Source organism: Stegodyphus dumicola, chromosome 12 (assembly GCF_044657685.1).
Source record: "Stegodyphus dumicola isolate Sdum_Otavi_A_Nest chromosome 12, ASM4465768v1".
NCBI classification, from domain to species: domain Eukaryota; kingdom Metazoa; phylum Arthropoda; class Arachnida; order Araneae; family Eresidae; genus Stegodyphus; species Stegodyphus dumicola.
This window is the reverse complement of record NC_140779.1, coordinates 53,004,400-53,017,263: the sequence shown is the minus strand read 5'-3', so window position 1 is coordinate 53,017,263 and position 12,864 is coordinate 53,004,400. Positions and strand designations below refer to the sequence as shown.

The window sequence follows — 12,864 nt, the reverse complement described above, 5'->3', positions numbered from 1 at the left end:
GCTTGCCTCACTGTCGTGAAGCATGCATTTCAGTTAAGAGGGTATAATACACCTTATTAGCGTGATGTTCTCATTTGCACATTCTTCCAAATCCATTTGGTCTTTCACGATGTGATGGTCGTAATATAGTAGTTTTTGTGCGTCTTTGCTTTAGTTTGCTATGTTGTCTAGTAATGCCGCTCTAATTTCTAGGATCATTCAGGCATATTCGGTAAAGAATTTTTCGTTTTATTTCGTATTTTTCCTTTGTTGCTTACTTTTTTAGCAGGAGCGTACTAAGGCAGTACACGCAACCTCAAGGGTATAGGTAAATGTAGGAAATATATTTTTATTAGCAGAAAATGACTCAACTGGTTAGTAATACGAAGGAGAGTCTAATACAAACTCTTTGTAAAATAAACGATCAGCAACTGAAACTCGTTAAATAAAAAATTTCGGAGTTGAATTTTAATGAAATAATTTTTTTTATTATTATTATATAATTACATGTTTTGCAAGTGACAGTGAAGTTGTTGGAGGCCACATTTAATACGAGAAAAGTAGAAAATAAATGAAAAATAAAAAACAAAGAGGAAGGAAGAAAATTAATCTTTTCTGTAGATGTTTATCTGTAACAATAAATGTTGGAAAAAGTACCAGATAATGTGCTTACGCGATCTGAATAGTAATCGGCTTTTTTTCGTCGGAGCCTGTTTTTATTCCCATTTTATTTCCACTTTATTTTCAGTGGACAGAACCACTGAATCAAGCTTATCAGGAAAATCTTATAAGCTAATCTAACCACTGATAAACTTCTGCTCTCTTTTGTACTATTTGAAGTAATTTGATAAGATTTAATCATATAAGGATCTGTACAAATTTTATAATTTTTTAAGAAGAAATTACTGGACTTCTTGAATCACTGTCTTGTTTCGGGCAATAACTGATAAAATAAGAAATATTCTAAAATAATGAAATGATTTTAAAATAAAGGTTATAAAATATATTCGTAAGAATGGAAAAACGTGTTTGTATACTTAGCTTGTCAAATGCGTCTGAAGAGACTAACAGTTACCTTCCGCAATGCTGAGAGGTATTCTTTCTTGACAATATCTAGTAGCAGTTATCTTGCGCAATAGGTACCGTGGGCTTCCGAAAATTACTTAGATGTGATGAGCAATTATCTTTCGCATTTCGTTGGATGGGAAAGTTACTTAGCTTATCAGGTGACCACGTTAATAGGAAATGGAAGGTAGCTAAAATAAAAATGGAAAAAATAAAGTCTTTCTGATTTAGTTGCATGAGAAGATAATGTAACATATATACATAAAATGAACCGGACAGCAGTTAAAATTACATTTAATTAGGTTTCATAATAATTAATCACTGCCGAAAATTAAACATAACATTTTTCATATGTGAATTATCTATACTATAGATTTCAAAAAAACTGACTTCAGCCGAAAAAAATACGTATTTTTTATATTAAATAATTGAATATTTTTGTTATATAGATTAGGTCAGACCTCGGCAACCCATGGGTCACCGAGTGATTTTTTGAGAATTTCAGGTGACCCACTTGAACTCCGAAAATAAAATATAATACATAAAAAATTATAAGGCATTAATATGAAACGAGCACTTGGAGCAATATATAAAAAATAAACCGAAAATAAATAATAACAATAATATTTCTGTTTGGTTACAGAGTTGCAGTAACGAACGTGCATTTTTAAAAATTGTAACATAATTTCAAGAAGAAAGTTGGCAACACTGATGTGTCATCCATAATTCCAAAAAATTAGTTTTTCTATTTTGGTTCGCATTCTGTTCAACTTATAAATGCGAGCAAATATGAAATTTATTTTAAGTAAGATTAAGATCTTAACTACCAAAAGTTCAGGTATTTGAATTATCTTAAGACGACTGGTTATAAGCAAGAATTCACGTTATATGTTCAGCGTCAGGAGAGCCATGGATATCGAAGCGAGAAATAAAATGCATTCAATTCTGTTTGTTTTTAAAATAGCTACAATTATAATTTTAATGTTTGAAGTTTAATACGTGTTGTAATTATTTTCTCAATAAAATGTTTCATATTAAAAGAGTGTTCTAAAATGAAAATACCACGGACCCGAAACGTGTACTTAATATACACATTTTAGATGATTTTAACCCCACAGCCAGGCTGCTGACGCCTCGATTAGATGATACATTTTGTTCAGGCTTTTAATGAAATCGAATGCTTACTTTATGTTCTAAGGAAACATTATCTCAAAGAAGTAGACTCTGCAAATAAAGAAGTAACGATATTGGTTTATATGAAATTCATATGTGTTATTTAGTATACTACTTGCTTTTATAGCCGTTAGTTTTTAAAAATGTCAATGAAGGAAACATAGAATAATGGCTACAAAAAACAAGAATTATAAAGATTTAATATTTTGTTACACTTAGACTCAGGGTGAGTTGATTGAACAGAATCTAGTGGAAAGATGCTAAGAACAAAACTAGGATCGATATAAAAGAGCAAAGCTGAATCTTTGGAATGTGTAAACAAACAAATTATACTGTGAAATTAATCAGATACTGTAGGTTAAAAAATTGAATTCATGTTAAATGTACATTATAATGCTGCGGAATTTTTGCTATTTTGTCTTAAAAATCTCTCAACATGGTTTCATAAAAAGGAAATATGATAGATACTCTTTGTGAAGCAACACATAAAGTCTATGATGTGTTGTTCACTAAACCCTATTTTAAATAACTCTGTATAACTTTCCTTTAAAATTTGAATAGTTGAATTTTGATGATCACAAGACATTTCTGAATTAATTTCCCATTATCTTATGCATTCAGTTTGCGCAGGTGATTGAGATTAAAACGTGCTTTACTTTCTGTTATTATAAGCATTTGCTCTTACTTTTCCAATGAAAATGATGCAAAAAATTAACATTTGTGAAACTAGGAGTTAAACTAAAAGAATTTGGCAGAAAAGACCATTTGAAAAGATATGTAATAATATTGCTTTATTTTGTTATTTAAAAGAAGCCAGTTACAATTATTGCGTTTGGTTTGGTAAGGTTTATTTGATTATAGCAAAGCACTCGAGGGCTGTCTGATCGAAACTGGCTCGTATACACGTTACACATGGAAAAAACCACGAAAGCGCTCACGCAGCAAACCCATTCGTCGGGATTCGAATCTCGGACCGAACTACCCCTGTTCTTCGGCCGGTGGGCCCAATTATTGCTTTTAGTACTATTCTTTTAGCTTCGCTGTATATTTTTTGTTATTCCTCTGTACCTTGCATGTTGCCAGTATAAATCGAAGGCTTCTAAATAATACGATGAAGAAATTAGCAGGCGAAAATGGTATTTGAGAAACTCATTGTCGTTCACTTGAAGGTTACGCGTGTATTTTTAGATTGGTTGCCGAGAAAGAAATCCGTGATGCAACATATTCTGATACTGAATTTAGTATTGCATTGAGCTCCGTCGTGGCGACTTTCTTCCCACGACGACCACATGTGAAGTCTTTTCAAAATATAAATCCAAAGAAGTCAAAAATCCTTTGCAGCCGCAGGCTGTCGTTATAGAGAGGATTTACTGTGTCAGAACGTCTGAGTGGCAGCAGTTGCTGACGATAGTAAATAAACTTCTACCAGGGATTGCAGAAGTTTATAATAAAGTCATATAGACAAGAAAGTTGCGGAGGTGAAAAGATAGATAAATGGATTTTTTAAGTATCTGCACCGGAGCCGCCCAAACAGTATAGTGATTAAGGGAGCCTGGCTGCGATATCGAAGGGCCCGAGTTCCAATCCCGGAGAAAGCATGTATGTAAAATTGTCTGTCCTTTCATAGGAGGTATCGGCGGCCGCCTATTAGGTGCCTTCAAAATAAAGTGGCCACTTTTTCTGGCCTTAGAAATGGCCAATGGCGTTATAGGCAAGTGTCTGCCATATTAAAAAATAAAGTATCTGGAACAAACTTATTATTGTATTTCGTAACGTGAACAAACGTAACGCATTAGCTTCAGTTTACTACGATTTGAAGAAAACATTTAAAATATCGTTTCCGAAAAAAGTTTTTTCTTTCATAATCGTCTATTTCTGTGCTTTTAAAATTATTTTATCATAATACAAGTTATTTCATTTTTAAAATACAATGAACTCTTTATAAAACAATCATATACAATTCGAGATTATTTGATGTTCTGAGGAAGGGGTTGTGGAAGCTGTTTTCGGTATCAATCATCATGTTTTCAGATCTTTTTTAGAAGGAGGCTTTTATGCTATCAGTGGAGAATACCTATAACTAACATAAATTAAACGAAACCGCATCTTAAATTAATTCTTTAATGCTGTTAAAATAAGTGACACTTCTGTATCAATAAAGTTCATCCATAAAATTTGTCAGCCATTATGTAAATTTAATACACATTGTTTATTAATTTAAGGATGAAAATAAGCTTTGCAAATTGTTTTAAGTATAACAAAGTAATTTAAGTTAAAGAAGCTTTTAAGCTAAGTCTAATGCTTAACAGTGAATGAAATAATTATACTCTTATTTTAATGTGTTTTCAATTTTAAATTTCAAAATTTGTGTTCAATTAACACGAAAAACCTCTTTGCTTTAGCAATCATTTAGCCGTTAGTTCTTAAAATTTAAGCATTTGCTTAAATGTGTGATATCATCATATTCGAACAGAGAGACTATTATTTTTTTATGCAGTTCAGCAAAGCCTGAAACTCAGTTCCGCCTAGTAAAAGGATATTAAAAAAAAAAAAAAAAAAAAAAAAGGCATAGCAATATATAACTATGCACAGGTAGATAGTTATAATTTACTAGAAAATTCGCTTTTGTGTATATACAAATAAATAACCTATCATTTTAAACAGGCTGAGTTAAATCAGTGTGCGCGAGATCCATCGGTATTTACAATGTAGTTAAAACACGGTATATCCGCTGTTATAAGGAGTTAATGGAGGATTGTAAAATCCGGCGATGCTTGTCGGTGGTGAAAGATTTTACGGCTTTGTGACCTCTCGCTTTATGGGCCGTTTGACAGCTTATTGTCCGCTTTATCGCTTTCCAAGTGCTCATAAGCTTCAGAGCTCTCTCTGCGGGAAAGCATAACTGCAACTTACATAATGTCTATTCTTTTTATAGCTTCCCTCCCCTAAAAAGAGGAAAAAATTACTTTTCTTAAACGTTCTGAAATGATCGGTTAGAGTTCATGCTGTTTACGGAGTGGAGTTCGATAATAGGTGAAGTACCGTCAGTTAGAGAAAGCAGATATTTGTAGATTGATTGATTGTTTCAAATCGGAAAAGTTCTTTTGCGAATTTCATCTTGCAGTAAAAAAAGAGCAATTTCTATAGATGGTTAATATGGTATGGTAGTTTTTATAGTATGATCGAACTCCAATTATCCGGATCGCTTATTCATTTCTAAGACATTCTAATATTAAGTTTGTTAATTTGTTTACCTAATTTTATCTCTGGACGAGTTTCCGCTAGTCGCTGCATTACGTTGCGAAGCATTTATCATTCACACAGCTTGGCAAGAACTGCTATTCTAAGAGGCTTCAGGTTTTTAATTTAATTTTTATGTGGCATCACAAACAGTCGTTGCTTAGAGTATTGCCGTTCAGTTAGGCTAGGATCATCAATTAATCTTTCAGATTGAAATTGCGGTTGCTTAACAAACAGACCAATTGAAAAGCAATAAAATTTCTTTTAAATAATTTGTCATTTTTTATTATAGAATTAAATTTTATGATAGAATTGATATAACTTATATCTTAATCGAAGTTTACATCATAATTCATAAAGAAACATTTCTAATGCCAAATTTAATGTTCCTTGACATGTAATAATAGTTATATTTAATATTTTAAGTTAAATAGTATACATTCCATAGTAAAAAAATGCATGAACTGCATAGAAAGGAGTTTGGCATTTTGAATGCATTGGTTGTGTAATTTTTTGTCAAAAACTAAAGCCAGAATACCATTTTTAGAAGTGTTTATTTTTAAGTCTTATGCGAAGAAAAACTAGTTCTGTTGTTTTATTTTGGTTGAAAGATAAATGGAATGTTAAACAGTAAGTGTCGTGCTGTTAAGTCAAATTTAAAAAATTCCTTCATTACGGAATTACTTCGCTTACTGCATCAATTATATATCTGAGCCAAGCCACCGGAGAGGAGAAGACACTCCAGTTGTCCAGTTCTTCGAAATACAAGGTTACTACCATTTTACGCAGTCCGGATATTTGGGCTAAAATGGGAAATAAAATTTCTGACAATTATAATGTTTGAAATATTTCCCTTATATTTATACGCCACGTACTTCTGGAACTGCCTGCAGAAAAGTCATTGGTTTAATTTGGTTTATGTGATTACGACAAAGCCTCAGGGGCTATCTGCTTAAGGGAAGGATGCCTTCGTGGAGAACTTTCTAATGGAAACTGGCTCGTCACACACGGGGAAAACCACGAAAACGCTCATGCAACCAGCCCGTTCGCGGGATTCGAACTTCGGACCGACTAATGGTGTTCAGCGGCTTTACGCACGGTCGCTGCTGAGCTTGTTATTCATTTCAAACCGTTATTGTAATACATTTCTAACTGGAAGTTAACATACCAATATAAATTACGTTGAAGAGAAACTTTAAACTGGCTTGGATGTTAATTAAAATTCTATTGGCTTTGAGGACGATTTCACAATATGACTCTTCCTCAATAGCTGTTAATATTCTTTATTTGCACCTGAAAAAGAAGGTTCTCTATCAGACTGCAATCGAAATTAGTAGCGTTTTATTTAAAAATCTTCGTGTGCTTTGCCTAATTTTACACATTTCTAAGCGCAACAATATGAATAATTTTTGTGTTAAAATGTCGCTGATATATTTTTTAAAGAGGAAAGGAATAAATAGGCATTAATGTCATATTATTATAATTTCTTTTAAAAGTTTTATATCCAGTTTTCTGTTTTCTCTCATTATTTTCTTTATATTTAATGTTGGGGGGGGGGGCACGAGCTCTGAGCACTGCATTAATAATGTAATCGACTAATTGAATTAGTTTCATAATATATTAAGAAATGAATTTTAACATCTTGTCGAATACTTTTTGGAGAAAGAGCTACCTTCAATTTTATGCATATTTTCTTATATATATATATGTAGATTTACGTTACGATATTAATAATACGGGATTATATAAAACACTAAAGTGTATTTAATGAGTGTATGTAAATAAATACGTAGCAAACATTAAACTTACGTCTTATCTTATTTTTTACAGGTCCAAATGGATTGCGAAGAAGAGGTCGCCAAACTTACACTCGATATCAGACACTAGAACTGGAAAAAGAATTCCACACCAACCATTATCTCACCCGCCGACGTCGTATTGAGATGGCCCATTCACTTTGTCTCACCGAACGCCAAATTAAAATCTGGTTTCAGAATCGGAGAATGAAACTCAAGAAAGAGGTCCAAGCCATTAAGGAGTTAAATGAACAAGAACGTCAGTCTCAAGCAGCTAAGGCTGCTGCAGCCGCCGCCGCTTCTGCTATCAACCATACGACATCCACTCCAAATTCCTCCTCCAACAAGAACGTGGACGGCAACGTACCGATCAATGCTAGCACCAAAACGTAAGATCTAAGACAAATCAGCATATTTCAGTTACCATTTTAATTTTCAGAAGTTTTTAAATCCTCATTCATGATTGAATTGTATTATTTTTGAAAAACTTTTCATTTTTTCCTGTGGACTGAAAGAACTTCAGTTTTAGACTGTTAAACTGCGCTGTATGTAACATGGATACACGTTGTAAAGGTGTAAATACAGAGTCTCAAAATGAAGGGAACATTTTTTTTGTTCAGTTTTTATTTGTATGATGTTCATGAACATCGCTAGCGCCACCTACATTGTATTTATTAAAAGAGATTATGCATTTTTCATATTTCTCAAGAGACTTGATCACCAAAGCTCCATCATCAACTTATTTCAGATTAAGTTATGTGGCTTTACATGGGAATTTTCGAATGCCAAATAGAGAGTTTTTTTTTTTTTTTTTTTTTTTTTTTTGGAAGATGTACATAATTTTATCACTCTTATTTGTTCCAGTGGAATCTTGCTAACATTACCTGAAGGCAAGATTTCAAATGGAGAAATGATCTCCAGTCAGGTTGCCAAAGTTGTTTATGTGCTGTACTTTATCTGCTTCGACTTAATGTTGAAGACTCATTATACGTATTTTTATGTGTGTGACACAAAGTCATCGCTGAGTGAGAATAAAATCGTAATCAGTATTCTGAATATAATTTTTAGTAGAAAGAACGTCGAATCTATTTCTTAAGCCATATTGATGATATACGTATTGCTGTAATTGGGTTCCATCTTATCGTCCTTATATTGTACACCGTGTGTAAGGTGCAATCAGGCTGATGTATGTTGTATAAATTTTGAATAAAATGTATTTAATCTTCCTTTCAGTAATCGTTTTTGTGTAAATTTCTTTTTTAGCTTATTCTTATATTGATGTGAAATCATCTGCATGTGTTCATTGAATTGTAGTGATAAAAAATAGAAATACCATAGCATGTTAACATACACTGAGTTGTTAATAATTCCCTTCGGGATTTCGAAAGCATAGTACATAGTTATAACAGGTACTATACAAAAAGGTATATACCTCCAAGAAGGATGTCTTCAAGTACACACTCGTAGGTAGGCTCGGGGACGTAATTGTATACGTAACAATTATAGGTCATTTGTCTTTATGGAGTAGACTGTTAGGAATGCCACGTACATAGATATGCTGCTACAATATCATTAAGTATAGAAGGACAGCCAGAACTTCGTTTTGAGTAGTTTATTTCTTATATCTAAGCGTGGATGATTCGCTCTTAGTTCAGTGTTGAAATTCATGGTCATCTGTTTTTATGTGGTTCTCAACATCTCTTATCCTGTTCTTCCGTGGCCTCCACGGTTGCCTCAAATAAGCTCATATGATTTTTATGGGGTTACGTTAAAGATTATGTAGCCGCGCCCCTTTGGCATGAAATTTAGCGCCTCTCTGTGAGGGAATCACGTATGCAGTCGCTTGCATCTGAGGTATGTGGCATGATCTTGAATTCTGGATTGATGCCTGCGACATCACTAGGAGTGCACCTACCTGCATAAAACTTGGAGAGATTCTTAATGCTGATTGCTCATTTTTCTTGTTTTTGTTATCATTAACATACTGAAAACTTTAGGCGTCTTGTTTAGTGTGATGATTAGTAGACCCGCCTGTTACAGCAATGGACTTGGGTTCGAATGCCGAGGAAGAGTTTTTATGTAAATGTTTGCAGTTTTATGTCTCTCCTTCTGTCGTCTCTTCATCTGAATGTAATGGCGATCTGTTCAATGTGTTGCAAATAGGCAGTTTTTCTTAATGATTGATGGTCAGTGGTTTTTGGCCATTCCCGAAGCCAGCGTCCGACCTTTCACGGATGGGGAAATTTTCGCAACCCCCAAAGAGAATTATGAATCGCTGTGTTCTACTTTACAAGTATTTTAAAATAGCTTTGAAAAGTTTTCTTCCGTACTCGATAAATATCTATAAGAATGACTTGTCTGTCTTTAGCTTTATTGTTTTGTAAGATAGTGTTTATTTCAATTCTTATTCAATGCACAATGAATTGCGAGTTTTAATGAAAACCTAAGAAATGAACATAGTAGGTTGTACTTCCTTTCTGCCACTGTTATAAAATTGGGAAAATACTCAAGCCAATGTAATTTTTCTATTAGAATGAAATTAAGTAAATACATAAAAGTACCTAAAGCTTTTATACATGTACTTATATCTAAAGTAATTTTAAATATCTCAGGGTATGAAATACATTGAAACATCTCGTGGGGACAACTTATTTCTGAGAAAATAAACGGAATGAACCATTTCTTAGTTACCAAACCTCTGAAACTGATTACTGTATATGAGAATATGAGTAATCATCGGCATTGATAATTCAATTTTTCATCGTGACAGAGACTGATAATTCTGATCCAGCAGTGAAATATCAGCATGCACATTTTTTTTTGTAATGGACAGCTTTAAAATTTTGAATTTAATCATTTAACAGTTTTCTAAACTAGGATTTGAATGATAGATAAAGGCCCATTAATTAGAGTTTTGGAATCTCGGATCTTTTCCAGGATTCGAATGTCCCATCCCTAAAAATAACAACTGATTTTTTATTTTGTTCTTTTTTGATTTTGAATTAATACCAAAATTTGCCTATGAGATCAGTGTAAAAAGTGCAGAACCTTCTAATGCCTTTCTGTAAAGAATTTTCCCTAAAAAGCCTTGAATGTTTTAAGTTTGTAGCTCTTCTGCAAGTCTTCATGAAGATTTTCTACGCGTATTATAAGAAATTATAATTGGAAAGTTGAGTTAAATTCATCCAGTCCTAGTCATGCTAATGTGCTAGTGTGGTTGTTAAGATATCAATTGTCTGACATATATCTGAGAAACAGACATCCCATGTATAAATGAGTAGTATAGAAAAACTCGAGATAGCTATTTCGGTATTTGCTAAATTTAGGTATACAAGAACGTGTATCGCTTTGAAACATTTGCCCGTCAAATGCCGACTGTTGCCAAAATAAACATTGGGAAAATTCTATATGAATGCTATTAGGTCAAGGTTTAGGATCTTGTTGGAAATATAGGGAATATATTGAATGACTTGTATAAATAAATGTATTTCATTAAATTTTTGCTTTAGGAAGGATAATTAATATAGAACGTAATTTAATATAATTAATTTATCTAAGATTATTCATTACTTAACTTTTAGTCGTATTGTCATAAAGGCCTAAAACTTAAATATGTATTATTGCTTTCATAGTTTCGCGTATTTCTTGAATGCGAGTCATATCCAAATTTCTTTCAGTGAAACGTGTTTCGGATCAAAGAAGTTGCATATTTTTTGTCCACACTTAAATGCTACTCCTGACAGCAGGAGCACAAACGTTTTACATCATGTCAGATAGAAGGGGATAAAAAAAAAGGGAGAGAGAGACAGAATTCAGAATCTCCTTGATTAAAAGATCTTAGAGAATTCTTGTTCCAGTACTTTTCATTATCTCTTGAATCTAAATTTTAGAAATTTAAAATTGAAGATTATTTGGAATGTTCGCAGTTTTTAAAAGAATGGATGATGTTTCTTAATTTTTACATATAAACTTTTAAAATAGAACAATAAATTAAACAGTTCTAAATCAAGCAGACTGTAACTGAAATCTCATTCATTATTGACCATTTATCTCCTGTACTTCATTCGAATCAAGCCGACTGAAAACTTAAAAGCAGAGCTTATGAAGCTGATGAAATATAAGAAACTTCCGAAAACTGTTATTAAATGTATTCAAACTTATCTAGCTTTTCTATCTATACTTTTCAAACACATACTATAAAAGAATCGGTACTTTTCAAAAGGAATACTCTTGCTTTAAAATGAAGCTAGATACAATAAAGTTACGCACATATTTACAAACTTATGACAATATTGCAAATACAGCTCTGTCTTCCTATCCATGATTTTGAACGATTCGATCTTCAACGAAAATGATTACTTTGGAGAATAAAACTGTCGACGATGTACAGCATCGTTTGTTACTTTTGTCTTATTTATATAGAGAAATAATGCTATCGTCTAAGAAAAGTCGCTGCCGTAAGTCGTTTCACTGTATTACAGTACCCATCTCCTGGTGACCACCATTGAAAGTAACTTCCTTTCTAAGGAAAGAGATGTGTCCTTCACTATGTATCACTTTGCCGCCTAGATGGTACAGTGGTTAGAGGTAAACCGCTGAGTTGGCTTCCAACCCAGGTATAGATATATCCATGCAGAATTGGTTACGAACTCGGCGGAAGTCAATACTGCGATACCGAAGGGCACGGATTCGAATTTTGGAGAAGGTTTCGATGTTTGTAAATGTATGGTGTCTTTGCGGTATGAGGACACTCTAAATATATAGCGAGCCAAAAGTCCTTTGATGTATTATGGTGGTTAGAGGAGATGGGGTGGGAAACCCTCGGAATCCTCTCAAGAGATAGATCTTCCTCAGAATTGGAATGGAAGTAAAATCCAATCTCCTTCAGGCTCTGGCAAACATTCTTCCATGAAATACATGGACAGCGTAACAACAACAACCATCTCTCTAAGTCAACTACCTCCGCAGAAGAGCAAAATTGTGTGGAACTATATGTAGTGGCCTTAGAGAGGTTACATTGTATTTAGGTTACCAGTAACGCTCGTATTTATTGTATGTGATGCAAGTGTGTGGAAAATCCTCTGTTTAGTGTATGTTTTCAATAGGTCTCCTAAAATGTGAATCAAAACATAAGGAATACGCAATGCTCTAAAATTTTCAAAAGATAGTTCCTATTTACGAAATCAAAGGGTTCATTTTAAAGTATTTTTTTACTTCAGTTACTGCCCGAATATTAGAGATCGTTCAGCAATCTCTTCCAGCATTTGCATAAGTATTGTTTGTAATCGTCATTTTAAAATTATAGAAAATTTAAATCTTTGCCAAAATTTTAATAAGTCTTAAGAAAGTAAATAACATATTTTCTTTTTTACATAAAAATTTGGAAAAGAGAAACATGTCTGATATAAATTAGCACTGTGAGAGGTAAAATTTTGGAATGCGCAACTGAATGGCAGAATGTTATGCTGGCTTTGAAACAGTCGAGAAAAAAGAAAACATATTAGACTTGAGGAAGCTGCATTATAACTGACAGAATGAAGTATTATGTACAAGAATATTCATGCTAAAAATACACTGACAAAAAAAGTTATATAAAGCGGAATGTCAACTT

The 12,864-nt window shown here is 33.1% G+C and overlaps 1 protein-coding gene across 1 annotated transcript in view; it reads left to right on the top strand.

Annotated features, from left to right (window-relative positions):
• Window positions 1-8,479, top strand: part of LOC118202633 (homeotic protein ultrabithorax-like) — an 88,261-nt gene extending 79,782 nt beyond the window's left edge. The window contains exon 2 of the mRNA XM_035374807.2: window positions 7,288-8,479. Within this exon, the coding sequence (XP_035230698.1) occupies window positions 7,288-7,646 (359 nt within the window). The 3' untranslated portion in view covers window positions 7,647-8,479. The remainder of the gene's footprint in view (window positions 1-7,287) is intronic.
• The last annotated feature ends 4,385 nt before the right edge of the window (window positions 8,480-12,864 follow it).